General features: G+C 44.5%; 1 protein-coding gene across 1 annotated transcript; it reads left to right on the top strand.

The window, feature by feature from the left end:
* The first annotated feature begins 7,667 nt into the window (after window positions 1-7,667).
* Window positions 7,668-10,081, top strand: LOC127008126 (CCAAT/enhancer-binding protein-like). Its single transcript, XM_050879744.1, has 2 exons — window positions 7,668-8,595; window positions 9,326-10,081. The coding sequence occupies exons 1-2, from the start codon at window positions 7,897-7,899 to the stop codon at window positions 9,500-9,502; spliced, it is 876 nt and encodes a 291-aa protein (XP_050735701.1). The 5' UTR covers window positions 7,668-7,896; the 3' UTR covers window positions 9,503-10,081.
* Window positions 10,082-20,235: the final 10,154 nt, after the last annotated feature.

Here is a 20,235-nt window from a genome sequence, read left to right as displayed (position 1 = left end):
CACTTTGTCACTCCACCAGCATGAACAGCATCACCACCACCACCACCGCCTTGCTCACCACCAGTCTTCCATCACCACCACTACCAAATAAAATACAAGAAAATAAGGATGGTGTTGCTGAAGATTTTGTTGTTAAAGTTACCGTGGGTGTTGTCAGTGGTGTTGGTGGTGTTGTTGGTGGTGTTAGAGATGCTGATTGTGGTGGTGGTGGTGTTATGATTGTAGTGGTGGTGGTGTTAATGGGATCCTGAGTCACTGCCTTGCCCCGCCGTCACGCTGAAAGGAAATAAAACAGAGAAAATAAAAGAAAAAAATCCTCTTAACTTTATTTTTGTGCACAACTCGAACGGAACGCGAAGTGAACGTGAGCTGAACGTGACGCATTATTACTCGTGTTATTTACTTGTTGATCTCGGCTTTTTACCTCTCTCTCTCTCTCTCATTTCAATTTATTTTAGGCTTGTATATCATTTCTTTTCACTTGCGTTTCAACAGACGGAAGAAAACAAAACAGGGGAAGACAGAGAGAAAGAAATGGAAGAGGAAAGCAAACAAGGAAGGAAGGAAGCAAGGAAGGAATGATGGAAGGCACGATGAATGGGATGAGGATAATGAATAATAAGCAATAATAAGAAAGAATGGATGATTAATAAGAGGGATGACGGAAGGGAAGAAAGAAACATCTGGAAAACAAAAACTCGTATCCATAACCTTGACAAAAAAAGGAAAAAAATAGCATCAACTGTATATATCAAAACCAACCAAGAGGATATATTTAATTAATGGTTAAATTTTGAGAGAGAGAGAGAGAGAGAGAGAGAGAGAGAGAGAGAGAGAGAGAGAGAGAGAGAGAGAGAGAGAGAGAGAGAGAGAGAGAGAGGTGTAACATTGGTGATGCTACAAGAAAAAACAACTCCTCTTCCATCTCCTCCTCCAGGCATTAACACCCCTACCACTCTTATCCCACCTGCGCTCTTTCTTCTACTGTCAACACCACCATCGTCTTCCCTACACCTCCACAAGCAGCCCCACCACTGCCGTCCCTGGTATACATGCTCCACTGCAGTGCCTTCAAAATGCCAGTAACACTCGCTCTCTTTGGCCGCCAGATCATTGCAGGATAAGGGCCGGAGTATCAGCTCCTCCCTGGCGTTCCTCCCTCCTCTCACCTGCCCTGACCAAGGTCTAGATAAAAGGTTTTATTAATACCTTGGCCCTGACCATGACCTGAGCCACCTCACCTGACCACGGCCACGCCACGCTCTTTGTTTAACTAAGTGGAGTGAATACTTGAGGAAGAAGAGAAGGTATAGTGTTATTTTTAATATCTTTGTAGTTATTATATTTATTAATATTTTATTATTATTATTATTATTATTATTATTATTATTATTATTATTATTATTATTATTGTTAGCATTATTATTATTATTATTATTATTATTATTATTATTATTATTATTATTACTATTGGTGTTATTATCATTATTATTATTATTATTATTATTATTATTATTATTATTATTATTATTATTATTATTATTATTATCATTAATACTAATATTATTATTATTTAGCAGCAGCCACTGGGAGGGCAAGCCAACCCAACTCAGTGCCAGTCACAAGCCCGGAGAAATGGGGAGTGTTGCTGACAGGTCCGGTCAACCGAGCATCAAAACCAAGACCAACCATAAATAATGAATCTCGAGTTATCTATGGAAAGCATTTTGGCTAGGGCGTCCCCTGTAAGCGACGCGCTGCAGCAGCCCTGGTTGCAGTGGGAAATGGACAAAGGGTAGCGCAGAACCCACGGCTGCGGCCAAAGAAGTTAGTGGGAAACAAGAGCAAGAATTGGAAAAAGAAGCAAAGAATTAGAATAGGCAACTGGAAGAGAAAGGAAGAGGAAGAGAAGAGAATTAGTGAATGTAATGCAGAGAAGGGATATTAGAATCTTGTGCATCCAGGAAACAAAGTGGAAAGGAAATAGTGCTCGGAAAATAGGAGAAGGCTACAAAGTGTACTATGCTGGAGAAAGTGCAAAGAAAAATGGAGTGGGAGTTATTCTTCATCCAGATATACAGGAAAATGTCACTGAGGTCATAAGAATAAAAGACAGGTTAATGGGAGTGAAACTAGTTAGAGATGGACAAATATGGCATATTATATCCACATATGCACCTCAACAAGGATGTAGAGATGAGGAGAAAGAGGAATACAGAGAAAATTTTGAAGAGTATGTGGAAAGTATAGCACAAACATAAATGGAAGTAGTAGCTGGTGACATGAATGCACATGTAGGGGAAAGCCGCGATGGTTATGAAGGAGTTCATGGTGGAATGGGATTCGGAAGACGAAATGTAGAAGGAGAGCGATTATTGGAATGGACAGAGGCGGCAGAATTTATTATACTAAACACCTGGTTCAAGCAGAGACGAAACCATTTAAGTACCTATAAAAGTGGACAGAATGAGACACAGATTGATTATATCATGATTAGAAAAGAAAACAGAAGACTAGTAATGGATTGCAAAGTTATACCTGGAGAACCAGTAGTGACGTAGCATAGGCTATTGGTAGTAGATTTAAGGATGAAAGGTGGAGGGAAGAGAAGGAAGGAAGAAAGAAAGAGGAAGATCAAAGTCTGGGAGCTTAGAGGTGAAAAGAAGACAGAGTTTAAAAACAAAGTGGAAGGAACCCTCAGGGAAAGGTACAGAAATGGCAGCTTTCCAAAAAGAGTAGATGATGTGTGGACAGATATGAAAGATATATTGGTAACAACAGCAACAGAAGTATGTGGAAAAACTAGTGGAAAACAAAGAGTAGAGAAAGATACATGGTGGTGGAATGATGAAGTTAAAGCAGCTATAAAAGACAAGAGGCTAGCACTGCAACAAATGAAGGAAAATGAGAATGACAACACAAAAGAAAGTTACAGACAAGCAAAGAGGAAGGCAACAAGAGCAGTAGCTATACCAAAGAGAAATACCTACAGAGATTGGTATGAGAAGTTGGATACACCAGGAGAGAAGATTATATACAGAGTAGCGAAGGCAAGGAAGGAAACGAGGAAAGATGTTGGTGAAATAGGAATAATAAAGAACGGAAACAGAGACATTCTTATAGAAGACGATGACATAAAAAGAAGATGGCAGGAGTATTTCCCAAACCTGTTAAACACGGAAAATGAATATGAAGAACTAAGTGAAGCAATACCAGATCAATATTAAACATTAGTATAGAGGAAGTGGACAAAGCCATAAGAAAGTGAAAGACTAACAAGGCAGGAGGGAAATCTGAGGAAACACTAGAACTGATTAAAGCATTAGAAGAACTTGGTCTGGAGTGGACATACTCATTGTTAGAAAAGATCTGGAGTACAGAGAAAATGCCTGAAGATTGGAAAGAAAGTAAAATAGTTAAGTTGTAGAAGCAGAAGGGAGATATATAGAGCTGTGAAAACTACAGAGGTATTAAGTTGTTGGAGCATGTCCTGAAAATACTAAAAAGAGTGATAGAAGGTAGACTGAGAGAGTTGGTCAAAATTCACAATCAACAATTCGGATTCATGACTGGATCGAGCACTGTGGATGCAACATTTATTGTAAGGCAGATACAGGAAAAATATCTAGAAGGAAACAGAAAAGTGTATTGGTGTTTTGTGGACTTGGAGAAAGCTTATGATAGAGTGCCTAGAGAAGTATTGTATTGGAGCTTGAGAAAGAGAGGAGTGCCAGAAAAGCTGATAAGATTGATGAGGATGATGTATGAGGGAGCTAAAACAACAGTGCAGACGAAGTATGGAGAAGTAGAGTCTTTCTTAGTTGAAGTAGGACTCCATCAGGGATCAGCTTTGAGTCCTTTTCTGTTTCTTACTGTGTTGGACACAATAACAATGGACATAAGGGAAAATGATGAACTGTGGGAGTTGTTATTCGCCGACGACCTAGCCATCATTGCGGATACAGAGGAAGACCTACAGCAGAGATATTTGATATGGAAAGGTAACCTGGAGAGAAAGGGAATGAAAGTAAACACACAAAAGACGGAGGTAATGGTAAGCAGTAGGGAAGGGCATGAAGAAATAAGTGTAACATCGGAGGATGGCAGAAGATTGAAACAGACAAATGAATTTAAATATTTGGGATCAGTAATTGCAGATGAAGGAGGGACAGAGAAGGCAGTGAGACAAAGAGTAAAAGATGTATGGCAAAAATGGAGGGAAGTGAGCGGGGTGACCTTAGATAAGAAAATACCATTGAAACTGAGAATGAAAATATACAAAAGTGTGCTGAGACCAGTACTTTTGTATGGTGCAGAAACATGGTCCTTAAGGAAGAAAGAAGAAGGCATTTTGGAGAGAACGGAGATGAGGATGGTGAGGTGGATAGCTGGCATCTCACTGTTGGAGAGGAGACAAAGTGAAGATATAAGAAGAATGTGTGGAATATGTAATATAAAGGAGAAGGCGAGAGAAGCACGACTGAGATACTTTGGACACGTGAAAAGGAAAGATGATGATGAATTAGTGAAGAAGACAATGATGGCGGGGGTTAGGGGAAGAAGGAGTATCGGAAGACAAAGAATAAGATGGAGAGATGTGATAAAGTGTGACATGAATATACTAGGAGTGCAAGAAGATGATACAATGGGTAGAAGCAGGTGGCGAAAGATAACTCGAGCGGCCGACCCTGCAATACAGTGGGATTAAGGTCGTATGAAGAAGAAGAAGAAGCAGCAGTAGTAGCAACAGCAGTAGTGTATACAATTATCACTATCACTATTAAGTAAAATTGTTTCCATTATCACCAAAAACAAACAATAATAAAATCAATCGACTATGAAATTGCACACCGACCCACACCCACATCCACTCACCCACCCCGCACACTAGAACTGTCAAAACACACACACACACACACATACACACGCGTGCACACATCCTAGCTACTCTCGGGGAATCACTGAGGGGCAGCCTCTGTATTTGCGAGAGTTGCCAGACACCGCAGTCTAATACGTTATGTGAACAAAAGGTACAGCACCTGGTTTTATTCTTTTAAGTCACCTTGCTCATCTTCTCAGTCTCCCAGGGGGCTCCCCGCCACGCCGACAAGCATCGGAGACAGTTCAAAGCACTTCAGTTACCGAAAAGCAAGAGTTCATTTCTCCGAGCTCTAGTCTTGGAATTTTTATGACGTCATTATGACGTGAGAGTTCGTGATGCACAGGGGGAGGGGGCGGTGGTGCTCCATATCTTGGCGGCTCGGAACATTCCCTCGATTGTGCACCACTTCTTTCATTACTTGACTTGCTACAGCAGAATAGGGAGTAACCTAGAGTAACAGCCGTCGTGGTGGTAATGGTGGTAGTAGTAGTAGTAGTAGTAGTACTATAATAGTGGTGGTGTTAGTGGTGGTAGCAGCAGTAGTAGTAGTAGTAGTAGTAGTAGTAGTAATAGTAGTAGCAATTGTAATAGTTATTGTAGTACTAATAATAGTAGTTAATATATTCCCATCAGCTAACTCACCCTCCACTTATCGATTACCATTCATCATTGCTTCCACTAACACTCGACAGCCCCGTCACGTATAAAGAGCAACCGGGACTTGACACCCTTACGAGACGTGAAGGCAGAGTTCGTGGAGGGCGCCTTAACAACTCATTTGGTTAGATAAGCTAAATAAGCAAAATAAGAGCCAATAACCTTTCCCCCTATGTTTAGCTTTGAGAGAGAGAGAGAGAGAGAGAGAGAGAGAGAGAGAGAGAAGACAACCGGCTGAGAGACAGAGGTGAGTGAAATGGAGGCACAGTGCAGAGTATCTCACGCTGGCGACATTTGGCAACCAGACATCACATGGAAACCATAAACACATGACGCAATCATTCTAGGCTTCCACGATAGGGAGGGTGGTCGGGGTGAGTGGGGGGAGGGGGAGGGGCCTGGGGTTATGTCACGGTGGGAGGTTAGCTAATGTGGAGGAGTCTAGCGATTGTTAAAGGAGCAAGGCGAAGAAGGTTTAGTTAGTAGGCAGCAGTCTTGGCTCGAGCGTCTGGCAGCAGAGTAGCGCAAGAGATATTCTATACTTTGTGATAAGACACGCACATACCTGTATCTATCCACCTGTTGGTGATCTATCCGTGTGTGTGTGTGTGTGTGTGTGTGTGTGTGTGTTCAAGTTCGAGGTCAAAAGCAAAAACCTAAGCAACCGTGTGTGTGTGTGTGTGTGTGTGTGTGTGTGTGTGATCTTACACGTGCGGCTTAAATGTAATGCTCTTAACTGGCTAAATCGACAAATCCTATTGAGTGTAATAAATTGAGTGCATGAACGGAGCTATGTCCATTTCGCACACACACACACACACACACACACATACACACACACTGCGCTGCCAGGCTTCACGGCCTGACAGCCGACGGTTCGAGCTCCGCTCAGGCCGGAATCTTTCCGGTGACAAGTAGTTACTGTCCCCCCTTGAGCAAGGGGGATGGGGTGTGTGGTGTGTGAGGTCCTGGCAGTACCCATAAATCGACTATTCTCAGCAAGAACTTACCCATATCGGGAGGGTACTTGCTGGTGATTGCAAGTCCAACTCGTTGTCAGGCCGTGGTGAATTACACACACACACACACACACACAGGCTGTGGCCGAGTGGTTAGCATGCGGGCTTGGTGAACCCGTGGAACTACGCTCGAGTCCCACCGATGCACGCTTACTATTTTCAACCACCGCCGAGACGCAGATTACTCACATGCTGCCCAGAACTTCAGCGACTTTGTTCAAGTGCAGCACCGGGGGGCAGCATGGACCAACAAGTCATATACCACGGTAGCCACTGTAAATAAAATAAGCCTGTGCTACTGACGGTCTGGGGCCGTCAAAGAGGCCCCACAAGAGAGCCTACCGGCGCTGCAGGGAGCACCAAAAAAAAAAAAAAAAAAAAAAAAAATAATAATAATAATAATAATAATAATAATAATAATAATAATAATAAAATCAGCTCGGAAGTGTCTGTGGAGGAAGATAAAACGAACAAAAACTTTATGATGACGCAAGTGTTAACAAGAATGTACGGGTTGACCTGCAACCCACACATGACAGGAGAATACCGACACACACACACACACACACACACACACACACACACACACTCGAGATAGCTGGAAAAAAAATTGCATACAGCGAAAACAAGATAAACAAAAGGTAACTCCAACGCCCCCACCGTAGACAGAGCGTCGCCGTGCAGGTGCCGCCCCCCTCCCCCCATCATTCGTGCGTCATGGTAGTAGTTCCAGGGAGTACTCACTTCAAATTCCCCAATCCCCCGCCAAAAACTCGCCCCAGGCCACACTGCTCAATGAACTGGTCCTTGCAGCTTCGTAGCCATCAGCGCTGCGCCTTTTGCCATCCCACTAACTTGTTGACGTCACTGCGCAAGTTGCCAACAAGTTCGTTCGTGTTGATTTTTCCTTGTCCATTGATTATCATTTTTACAGGGAGTGATATAGGAAGGGTAGGCGTTGGTGTGGGTATGAGAGAGAGAGAGAGAGACAGAGAGAGAGAGAGAGAGAGAGAGACATGTAGGGGAGAGAGGTGTGTCTGGGGGGGAGCGGACGGCAGTTGAAGAGGGGGGGGTTAGACTCTACGCGTATAAATACAGGTGGGACGCGCTCCAGCATTCAGTAGCTTCTGGCTCGTCGCTCCACACACATACTAGCAAAACAGTTGCGTCAAGCAGAGGTGATACACGCGAGCAGGCCAAGTCTTGTAACCTGTGGTAGTGAACTTGATAGGCACGACGGCGGCCTTTGCAGAGTATTCGTGTGAGTGGGGTGACAATTTCGGCGCACTGGAGGACAGCAGATACAGCTCGGGCGTGTCGCCATGCCCACAGAGCAACATGGAATCTCCGCAGCTCTACGATAGTTCGGACTACAAGAAGAGTGCCGCTGTTCCACTCAAGGTCAAAGGCAACCTGTTGTACCCTAACGAGGAGTACGGCGACTTGGCGGAGCTAAGCGCGCCGGAAATCTCCCTCGACCTACACAACCTCATCGACGACTCACAGTTCAACGAGGGCTTCATCCAAGGCATCGAGAGCCTCAGCGTCGACAAATCTGCCGCCCCGCGGGGCCTCGGCGCCAACAACATGTACAACCCCCTCGCCTACCTGCCCCAGCCCGTCCACGGTGCCACCCAGTTTGACCGACAATACCACGATCGCGGCCACGACCGTGCCCCGCCAATCAAGGAGGAGCCCCAAGACAACCACCCCGAGCTGGCGCCACACGAGTACAGCTCCTGCGCCAGAGTTGGGGCTGCGGCGGCGGCGGCGGCGAACTATGGGGCAGCGACGGCAGGCTACCCGACGAGTGTGCCAGCGTACAACATGACGCCCACGACGGTGCCCGGTGCCGAGTCCCTGTGCAGATCGCCCCTAAGGTCCCCGTCGAGCGGCAAACTGATGGCCGCATGTAAGAAAAACGTCGACAAAGGCAGTGAGGAGTACAAGCGAAGGAGGGAGAGGAACAACATCGCCGTCAGGAAGAGCAGGGAAAAGGCGAAGGCGAGGACCAGGGAGACCGAGGAGAGAGTTAAGGTGAGACACTTGCACCATCTTGTGTAGTCTGTACCATTAGTGTAGCTTAACCCTTCACTTTGGGCCTCCTGCGGGAAGGAACAGTCTACGGTGCAGCCTTGCCACCTTCGGCGGCTCACCCATTCATTCACCTACTGACGGTGAGTGCCGGTGTGTCGAGACGCCGGGGCAGCCGTCACTGAGGCCATTGATTATTCACTGTTCTCAGGACTACGCGATATCTATTGTAGAGAACAATTCTGGATGCTTAAAAAAATGGAGACCCATGTGTGCGTGCGTGTGTATACCTGTGTGTGTCCAGGTGGTGGGAGGGCCTGGGAAGGTGCCAGACGCCTCCTGTCGGCAGTGAGTGCTTTGGGAGATTCAGACCTTTTTTTTCCCACAAAATTTTGAGTGACAGAGGTTGGACTGTTCAAGGCATAAAGAGTGACTGTTCCTGCAGCAGCGAGTGACGTGGGTGGGGGAGGGAGGGGGAGGCGTAAGGCAGTGTGTTCGTGCATGCGTCGGTGCGCCGCATAACAATCGCCTGCCTGTTCATACCTGTGTGTTCGTGTGACGTGCACCAGTAACCATGACACCACGGCCCTGGGCGCGTGTGTGTGTGTGGGGGGGGGGGGGGTCGTGTGTGTGTGTGTGGGGGGGGGGGGGCTTGTGTGTGTGTGTGAGAGAGAGAGAGAGAGAGAGAGAGAGAGAGAGAGAGATACTAACTGGTTGTCTCTGCCGCCTACAGAAGCTGGTGATGGACAACGAACGTCTACATAAGAAGTGTGCGCTGCTGAGCAAGGAGGTGGAGGTCTTCCACTCCATGTTCGCCAACGTCCACTGTCTGCCGGAACACGTGCAACGGGAGCTACGCAAGCAGATGGAGGCGTTCAATCAGCAGCACCAACACCTGGTGAACATGTGATCCCGGCCCGGCCCTGCCCCGGTTCACCCCGCCCGCCGCTCTTCACCCCACGGCGTCTGTCCGCGTGACACGCGTCTATACTCCAGTCTAGACGCGCCAACTCCATGGCCAGATGAACTGAATGGCACGGTAGACGACAGGCGTGGGCTGGTCCGAAGGGGCAGTTGTCTGGACATGCTGTAGATCACCTATCGCTGGGGAAGGGGGGCGGGGTGACTACTGATCACTCGTCCGGGAGCCAGCTGACACTGGTTCAGGTGTGTCGCCGGGCCCCATCACCACGAGGCGAGGCACCTAGGGGCGGGGGCTGCGCCACTCCCTGTCACCGTACTGTATAATTTATATAAGTTAAGTTATAAGCGCCTGGAGGGAGCGGCGCGGGGTGGGGAGGCTCGTCGTAGGATGGAGAAGCCCCTTGTGATAAACCCCTCTGGAGCCACTACAAATGATGTCATCGACTAGTTCTTAGGACAGGTGTGACACGTGTGCCCGATCCGCGCAAAATATTTTAAAGATAAGAGGAAAAGTTTTTGTAATTATGATAAAAAATAATAACTTAATAAAATTATATATATGAAACGACATGTATACTAAATCAAACCCGCATGTAAAATAACAGAAGTAGTAATAGTAAGACAAGTAGACAGAGAAAAGACTATGAATTAATTTATTAGATCAACACGTCAAGCAGAAGAGGTAACACTCCACCAACCCCACCCGCGGCTCCCCGCCGGACGGTGAGTGGCGGCGTGGCCGGTACAAACTTACTCACTCGAGGCTCATGACCCAAACGCTGCTAAAAACAAAAACAAAAACAGTACAAAGTTGACGCTAGAGTAATTTATTATATTCCTCGTTCTGCTCAAGGCACCCTTAAAAACAACGATAATAATAATGATGATAAAAGTGATGAGGGAGAGGAAGAGGGGATGGGCGGCGCTGGGCCACTAACTGCAATATTTATACGTTGAAATCATTTTTGCTAACAAGTACAATAAATTATCAACGATTATCCCATTACCTGGCAACACGTGTGCATAACTGAAGTCGCCAAGGGGAAAAGACAATCTTAATAAAGGAATGAATGGTGAGATGAACTCGTCCTGGCGGGAGGAGAGGGAAGAGGAACCCGGCGCTCACGGGCGTCACTTTATCCCAGGAGGCTGGAGCGTTGCCGGAAGACGAGTAAATAGCTTCATTGTTCTCGTCCGATGCGATGATTCTAGCCTTCGTAACCTTCTCTCTCTCTCTCTCTCTCTCTCTCTCTCTCTCTCTCTCTCTCTCCCTCCTTGGCGATTTCACTAGGGGAAGAGAAGTTCTTTTCCTCAAGGTAATCGCAGAAGAAAGGGGAGGATGGAACCTCCTCCTCCCCTTCCTTCACCTCCCAGGACACGACAGCACATCACCGTCAGCGCCTCGTGCTCCGCGCCACTACTGACTCGGCACTCTGGGAACTCAGCCATCGCGCTTGTAAATGATAATATTGTAAAGATACAGCTCTCACCTGAGTCAGCTGCGCGGAGCCGCTCACCTGACGGCTAACGAGTCGCTATCCCTGTCATCTAGACGACTCAGGTGACAGGCATATGTATAGTCCCCGGTGCGCCGTGCACTGACCACCTCCATCCCTTTGAAACGTTATATCGGAGAAAGATTTTGTTCAAGTCAGTTCGGTTATTCCATCAAATCTGTCATTTCATGACTCAAGAATATTAATGCCTGTATTAGTTAGAATGAAATTCAGCACGTTTTGTAACAAAGAGAGGGAGAAGAGGAAAACTCAAATCGAAGATTTTTGCTGAACCGCTGATCTTTCTTATTTTCAAGGCCAACCATTAGCTCTGAATGTGTCACGTTGTTCTTGTTGTTGCCGCTGTTGTTGTTTATTGTTGCTGTTATTACTGTTCCTAGTCTGGCCATTTCCTTCCCTCCAGTGTGTGTGTGTGTGTGTGTGTGTTTGTGTCATTCACCCATGGTCTGATCACGTGCTGGACCCGTGATCGCCAGCCGGACCCTTCCTGAAGGCGGTCGCGGCTGGCGCTGGTCACACACTGCTCGCCGCGGCGGGTTATTTATTTCAAGAATCAAACTTTACGCTTTAAGAAATAAGTATTAGAAAAAAAGCCTGGTACCAATAGTTGCCAACACCGAGCAAGTGTGTGGCCGTTTTTTTTTTTTGCCCCGAAGCTCTGGTACGATACGAGATTCTTTACCCATTTGTATGACGTGGGGTTGATAGCCTGTATTTGTCACCCTTATAGATTTCATTATTATTATCATCATTCCTATCATAATGAGCCATAGGATACGTTATCATTATCATTATTATTATTATTATATTATCATTATTATTATTACTATTACTATTATTATTATATGCCTTGCTGTGTACCATCCATTTCTTACCTCCCGTGAATGCTTGTACTTAGCGTAAAGGCGATAATAAGTCTACTTTTCAATGTTTTCTTACGTGTCAGCTGTCTCCGCCCGGACACCAAACAATAGCTGTGAATGATGACGATGACAAAGCCGAGCGGAAAAAAGTGATAGTATACATCAGGCAGAAAAAAAAACCCATCCCCCAAAATCAATCAAACATGAAGAAAAGAACCCCCAAAATTTTCTGCCTGGTAAGTGACATTTTCCTTCACTGATTCAGGGTTCGTGTGTTTCGAATCTTCCCTCCCACCCTGCGTTCCTCCTTCTCCCGTCCCTCGTATCATTTCCTTCCCTCTCACCCTCCATCCTCCCTTCCCTCCCGTTGCACATATCAATCTATCTCCTCCCCTCACCAATCCATCCATTCTCCTATCTCACGCCGCTCCTCCCTTACCTGCCATCTTACACACCTGTCCTTTCACCCACGCGCTCATCCACTCCATGCTAACCCTCGCAGGGGTTCACCAACCGCCGCCACCACCACCGCCACGCATACCCACGCACCCCACATCATCCTCTCACAACCTCTGCTCATGTTCTTTGTAATAAAATCATGCAATTAAGTCGTAAAGAGCACACCACCATCACCTCCAACACCACCACCATCACGAAGCCACCCCGTCGAGCAAAGAATCAACCACAAGTCAACCAGTCCACTCACTCCCCTCCATTCCATTTCGGTGTACATGCAGAACATTGTTTGGATGTATTATATTATATATATATTTTTTTCCCCTCCTGTAAATATTATACATAATTATGTACGAATAAAAGTACTCATGTATTGCTTGGTATTATTTACTACAATGAACTCGCCTGAACATACTGTAAGTGTAATGTCACCACTTTTTTTTTCTTTGATACGGTAGTTACTGCTACTACTTTAACTACAACTACTACTATTTGTGTAACAATAATAATAATAATAACAATGGAACGTTACAACTGGGTTAAGGAAAACACCTTGATTATCATAATTTTCATTTATTTGATCTCAGGTTACCAGAAAGAAGAGAGAGAGAGAGAGAGAGAGTAAATTAAAATACCATAAAAATGAAGTTTAACGAATTCCTATTCATAGCGAACCAATTTTTTTAAACACACACACACACACACACACACACACACACACACAACCTAAAGGGCACCATTCATCAATCCATCCACTTCTCTATTCACTCATCCACACGGTACAGCTGTTCCTCCGACAAGATATCCATCCACCCATCCACAGTTGACTGACTGACTCATTAACTGACCAATTCATTGAGTGACTATAATTAACCAACTGATTACTTAATAAACTGACTGCCTGACTGACTGACTTCTTGATTTACCAAATGATTGACTGACTGACAAACTGGCTAACTAATGAACTAACTGGCTGACTAACTGACTTACTGACTAATGAACTAACTGGCTGGTTAATTAACAAACTGACTGGCTGACTAACTGACTGACTAACCAACTGACTGTGCTGTAAGGGAAGAAGTGGCTAAGATATACAGCAGGAGTCCACCTCCCTTCATCCATCCTCCCCTTCCTTCCTCTCCCCTTGCTGGTGGTGGTGGTGGTGGAGGGGAGGAGAACCCAGCGTCTCATGTGGTGCTGTTGGCCGTCTTCGTCTTGTGAGGGAGAAGAGTGACGGCAATGGTGATGATGATGGCGGTGGTGATAGTTAGTGGTGGTGGTGGTGGAGAGAGAGAGAGAGAGAGAGAGAGAGAGAGAGAGAGAGACTGTGATATAATAACAAACGACACGTGCAAAAAGGAAATGTGAAGGTCAAGGGCAATAAAAGATAGGTAAGATAATGTAAGTAACTATAATTAAAACCACTCAGCTGAGGCAAAGGGTTATAGGGGAGACGTCTTTCTTTGCCTTCCCCTTCCCTTCCCCCCCTTCCCTTTCCGCCTCTTCTCCTTCCCCTGTCTTTCCCTTCCCCTTTCCGCCCCTTCTTCCCCCTCTTCTACGGTCTCCTTCCCTTCCCCTACCTCCTCTTACCTTTCCGGCCCTTCTCCCTCCCCTTCCCCCCTTCCCTCCATCTCTCGAGTCCCTTTTTTGTTCATCTTCAAAGGGAACATCTGTAGGTCAAGGGGACGATTGGTGGTACTGAGAGAGAGAGAGAGTATAGAGGGGTATAGTTATTTTGTGATATTCCGAAGTTCTGGTGATAATGGTGTTTGTAGTAGTGGTGGTGGTGTGGTAGTCGTGATCTGCAATAATAACCATCACACGTGTGTTCTAATAGCCTCCCAGCTGCGGCATACACACACACACACACACACACACACACACACACACACGTCATATACTCAGGCCACGTCCAGCCTCGGCGTGTGGCATAAGTGAATCTCGTGCTTCCTCACCTCACCACCACCACGACCACGGCTACCCACGTCACCACTATTCATCACCACCAACGTCACCACCACCATTACCATTACCACAACCTTCGGCTTTACTACCAACATCACCATCATCTTCACCACTATCGCTGGCAACTCACTTCACTATCAACGCTACCACCATCGCCCACCCTATAATCAAATGCTTCACCTTCACCGTCAACAACAACGCCTTGCCATCGCCGCCATCAGCAATGTCAAGGTATCGCCAAATTAGTCCGGCTTCGCTTGTAAGAAAATTATTTGAGTCAAATATTCGTGATAATCTCGCTAAGCATAATCTGATTGATGGCTCCCAGCGTGGGTTCATCAGGGGTGGGTCGTGCATTACTCATCTTTTACCCTTCTACACAAGTCTGTACGAAGCGACACAAGGGGACAGAAATTATGATGTTATATCCAGACTTAAGTAGAGCAAACGACAAGTTCCTCCTCAAAGTCCTTTAAGCAACCTAAAACCCTATTTAATGGAGGGCAAAGTTTTGAGGTGGATCAAGGCTTAGTGACAGTATGAAGAGTTATAAAAACGAGGATAAATCAGATTGGGTTGGCGTCACTAGCGGCGTCACGAGGGATCCGTCTTGGGTCCATATCGTTATCGTTCACATCAGCGATCTTGATTGTGGTATTACCAGTGACATTAGCAAGATTGATAACACAAAAATTGAGCGACTAATTGGTTCAAACAACGACGGGGAGGTACTGCACGGGGGACCACACGGCCTCTATGAGTGGTCAAATAAACAGATGATGCAGTTCAACATCGAGAAACAAAAGGTTCACAAGTGGATGAGAAATAACTAACCAAGCAGCTACACCTTGGTCGTTCAACTTCGGAAGGTTTGGGTGTGCGTGTGAGCTGATCATCGACCCAGGAAACATTGAATTGCCATCTGGGCCCACGATAACAACGGTGAGGTTATATTTCTTGAAATATGAGTAACCGGAGGGCAGAATTTATCCTCAATTCAAACTATTTGGCACTGGTTCAGTCACGCCTTGATCATATGTTAAAATTTGGTGCCCTTATTACAGTGGCAGTAAACTCCCTCCAATCAGTATTGAGAAGAATGAACAAAATGATCTAGAAAGACTAAAGAAGCTAAACTTGCCTTTTTTTTTTGGGGGAACGTAAATAGCGAGGTAACTCATTTGAAGGTTCAAATGGAGTGAGAGGATAAATAGCGATAATCTGGCTCAAGGTACATGAACTAAAAATAATTTAGATAAAGTACTTAACTGAAACTGATCTTTGTACACGCAGGGATCGTTATAAATTGAATAAATCAAGTTTTCGGAAGGAGACAAATAAAAACTGGTTCACGAATACGGTCGTGGATGAGTTGTGCGAATTAAGCAGATAAAATGTTAACGCTACGATTGAAAAGTATAAATGGAGGTTAGATAGATTCATGTCTGGGGTGATTATGGGCCACATTTTAAACATTTCGGCACCCAAACACACATATTTGACAAGACTTTCATAGGAGTTTGGGGTATTTCCAGAGGTAGTTTTTGACCCTGGTGCATATCTGTCAAGCTACTGTGGTGTCTTGCCATAGGATTTCGCGTTAGAGACCATAAGTTTGTGTATAAAAAACGTAAGACTTGACAGGTATGCTGGTGGTCAAAGTTTTTATTAGTCTTCTTCCGAGAGACTCTTCTTCTGTACCGTGAACCCAAATTATCACTCATTGGAACCCGAATGGTCTCTTTTTTCGGCCTTTGGTTATAGTTGATGTGAGAGGCGGAGGCGTCTGACAATATCGTCGAAATCATCATTATCATCCATTTTTCATTACTGTAGGATAAAGGCCTTTCCCAACGTACTCCATCTCGTCTTTTATTTATGCTTCATCCTATCCAAGCAGATTCTCTCTCTCTCTCTCTCTCTCTCTCTCTCTCTCTCTCTCTCTCTCTCTCTCTCTCTCTCTCTCTCTCTCTCTCTCTCTCTCTCTCTCTCTCTCTCTCTCTCGTGTACGCGTATAGTATCGTGTGTGTCTCTCCTATCCTTGTTTATCCTCGTGTATCATCGTCAACACCACGCCAACACATTATTATAGTAGCCATTACCATCTTCACCACCACAACCATCACCACCATCACCAACACCACGGCAGAACCTCATTATAAAAGCCATCACCATCTACACAACAAAGCCCCTTCTCACCACAACCAACACCACCACCATCCCATTCCTCCCCATCACTTGTCATTCCCAACACATAATGGGATATGATTGAGAAGTCACAATCATATGACTTACTCCTCATATCTTTTCCTCCTCATCATCATCATCATCATCCTCCAAGATTGATATTTTCAGTCAAGGTCAATCTCTCCCTCCCTCCCTCCCTCTCCCACCACCAAACCAAGGGCACAAAACAGCCTCCCCTCCCCCCCTCCCCTCCCTCCCTCCCTCACAAACACAATATTTCCAAACACTCCCTAAAACCTACATCTAAGACACACAATCTCTCTCTCTCTCTCTCTCTCTCTCTCTCTCTCTCTCTCTCTCTCTCTCTCTCTCTCTCTCTCTCTCTCTCTCTCTCTCTCTCTCTCTCTCTCTCTCTCGTGTGTGTGTGTGTGTGTGTGTGTGTGTGTGTGTGTGTGTGTGTGAGAGAGAGAGTGAGAGAGAGAGAGAGAGAGAGAGAGAGAGAGAGAGAAGAACACGCTACAAACCAACCTGAGAACAAGAAACAACGGAAAAACAATTCAAGCAAAGCGATGCAATACCGACATCGGCAGGAGTTATTTCTCGAATAGAGTTGTTCGCCACTGGAACAGCCTTCCTGCAAAAGTGGTTACCGCAGAGACCATCAACTCCTTCAAGAAACGCATTGATCGCCACTTTGCTGCATCGGGAGTGAACTGAACGTTCCCAAGAGTAGATACACAAGTGCTTTAATCCTTCCCTGCAAGCCACTCCTATGGCAAACGGATTGATTGAATCACTGAACGCAGGCAGCCAAGTAATGAGCCAACAGGCTTTCTGCTGCCTGCTAGTCCATGTTTCCATGTTTCCTCTTGGGGTCACAAGGTCCAATTGCCACCATGCGTAGGGAAGTGCCCGGATGACATCATTGGCAGTACAGCAACGTCATTAGAAGGGGGGAAGGGGAGAGGGGAGGAGAGTGGTCAGCCTGTGTCCTCCTCCCCCCCTCCCTCGACCAGCCCACTGACAAGTATGGAAAGTTAAGAAGGAACGGTGGAAGAAAGGAAGGAGGAGGAGGAGGAGGAGGAGTGCTGCGACGAAGATGAGGAAGGTAAGACAAGAGGTCAGGAAAGTAGGAACATAAGAACATAAGAACGTTGGAGTCTGCAAGAGGCAGCTTCTTTGAACCTAAGCTCCCGTTTATCTAACCCCACCTAATATCGCTGTCCATGACTTTATCTAATCTATTTTTGAATGTGACAATTGTATTGGCACTCACCACATGCTGCTAAGCCTATTCCACTCATCCACCACCCTGTTAGTAAACCAATTTTTGCCTATGTCCCTGTTGAATCTGAATTTATCCGGTTTAAACCCACTACTTCGTGTCCTACCCGGTTCCCTTACCAACAAAACCTTATGAATATCCCCCTGAATATAGTCCTTCATCCATTTATAAATCTCGATCATATCTGCACGCACCCTTCGCCTTTCTAGAGAATGCAAGTTTAACTGTTTGAGTCTTTCCTCGTATGGCAAGTTTCTCAACCCCTGAATCATCTTAGTCATCCTCCTCTGCACCGATTCAAACATTTTGATATCCATTCTATAGTAAGGTGACCAGAACTGAACTGCATAGTCAAAATGACGTCTAACTAATGCTAAATAAAGTTTGAAGAAGACTTCGGCGTTCTGTTGCTTACGCTCCTTGAAATAAATCCCAGTACCCTTTTTGCTCGATTTCTAGCTTGAATGCATTGTACCCTTGGACGGAGATCAGAGCTCACTAAAACCCCTAAATTCCTCTCGCACCCAGACCTGCTTATGAGAGTGTCATTTAAGCAATAGTTATGTGAGGGGTTGTTCCTTCCTACACTCAGAATACTGCACTTCCCTACATTGAACTCCATCTGCCATTTATCCGCCCAGTCATACAATCTGTTTAGTTCATCCTGGAGAATACTAGCGTCCTGATCCGACTCAATTACTCTACCGATCTTGGTATCATCTGCAAACTTACTGACATCACTATACTAATTCCTGTATCTAAGTCATTGATATATCTAAGTCATTGATAAGGAAGGAAGGATTGAGGGAAGAGGAGTATTAGGAGGAGAAGGAAGAGGAAGGAGAGGAAGACTGTGGCATGGCAGGTATAGAAAAAAAAATAAACGAGGGGAAAATAGAAGCAAAGTATGGAAGAAGCGTAAAAAGGTGAGACGAGGTAGAGGCAGTGAAGAAGGGGAGGACGGAGGGGGTGATGGGAAATAAGGTGAGTGATGGAGAGTTCAAAGGAGAGAGGAGAGAAGAAGGTTAAGGGATAGAAATAAAGGTGAACGAGAGGGGACGAATGGGAGAAAGACAAGGCAGGAGGAATAAAATGATGCCCAGATGAGTGATGGGGAAGAGAGAGAGACTATATATATATATATATATATATATATATATATATATATATATATATATATATATATATATATATATATATATATATATATATATATATATATATATATATATATATATATATATATATATATATATATATATATATATATATATATATATATATATATATATATATATATATATATATATATATATATATATATATATATATGTATATATATATATATATATATATATATATATATATATACAGACACACACAACCACACACACATACACAGTCAGACCCACCCACACACACACACACACACACACATACACAGTCAGACCCACACACACACACACACACACACACACACAGACGAGACGTGAGCTTAAGTATATACAGCCTCATTTTTTTTCTTCTTTTTTTTTGTTCTTGATTTACTTGACATTTTCCTTCCTTATATTTTCACTTTCTTTTGTTTTTCCACACCTTCCTACTCAGGCTCATTATTTTCTTCTCGCTTTTCTTCTTTTCTTTTCTTTTTCTATGTTCTTTCTTTTCTTCTTCTTCTTCTTCTTCTTCTTCTTCTTCTTCTTCTTCTTCTTTTTCTTCTTCATCATCTTTTATTGTACATCTACTGTGCTTTACGTAATTTCTAAGCTATTGTTTTTATTTATTATTATTATTATTATTATTATTATTATTATTATTATTATTATTATTATTATTATCATTATTATTTTTTGTGCGTGTTTTTTTTTTACAATTTATCGGTCTGTCTTTACATCTATTAGTCTATTTGGTCTATTTTCTGGAACTAGCTACTCCTCTCTCTCTCTCTCTCTCTCTCTCTCTCTCTCTCTCTCTCTCTCTCTCTCTCTCTCTCTCTCTCTCTCTCTCTCACACACACCACACTGTTGATACACCTGTCATGATTCAAACACACCTGGAAAACCACAACATCCACCCACACCTCCTCCTCCTCCTCCTCCTCCTCCTCCTCCTCCTCCTTATAGGGGAGTAGTTATAGTGGCGTGCCCCAAGGTTCGGTCCTGGAGCCAACACTATTCATAATTTACGTGAACGACTTAGAAACTGATATCCTATCAAAAGTAGCCAAATTCGCCGACGACACCAAATTAACAGGTACGGTAATGAACAGTCAAAGTTGCGAGAATATTCAATCAGACTTAATAAGACTTGTCGACTGGAGCGAAAAATGGCAAATGAGTTTTAACGAAGATAAATGTAAAGTAATGCACATAGGTGAAAAAAATCCGAACTTTAAATATCAGATTCAAGGACATGAGCTCAGCGAAGTAAAACAAGAAAAAGATCT

Source organism: Eriocheir sinensis, chromosome 37 (assembly GCF_024679095.1).
Source record: "Eriocheir sinensis breed Jianghai 21 chromosome 37, ASM2467909v1, whole genome shotgun sequence".
Classification (NCBI taxonomy): domain Eukaryota; kingdom Metazoa; phylum Arthropoda; class Malacostraca; order Decapoda; family Varunidae; genus Eriocheir; species Eriocheir sinensis.
This window is presented reverse-complemented; position numbering and strand designations above follow the sequence as displayed.

Coding starts and splice junctions, on each gene's coding strand:
- LOC127008126 (XM_050879744.1), top strand. CDS start 7,897: ATGGAATCTCCGCAGCTCTACGATAGTTCGGACTACAAGAAGAGTGCC. Junction 8,596..9,325: donor AGACCGAGGAGAGAGTTAAG/GTGAGACACTTG, acceptor TGCCGCCTACAG/AAGCTGGTGATGGACAACGA.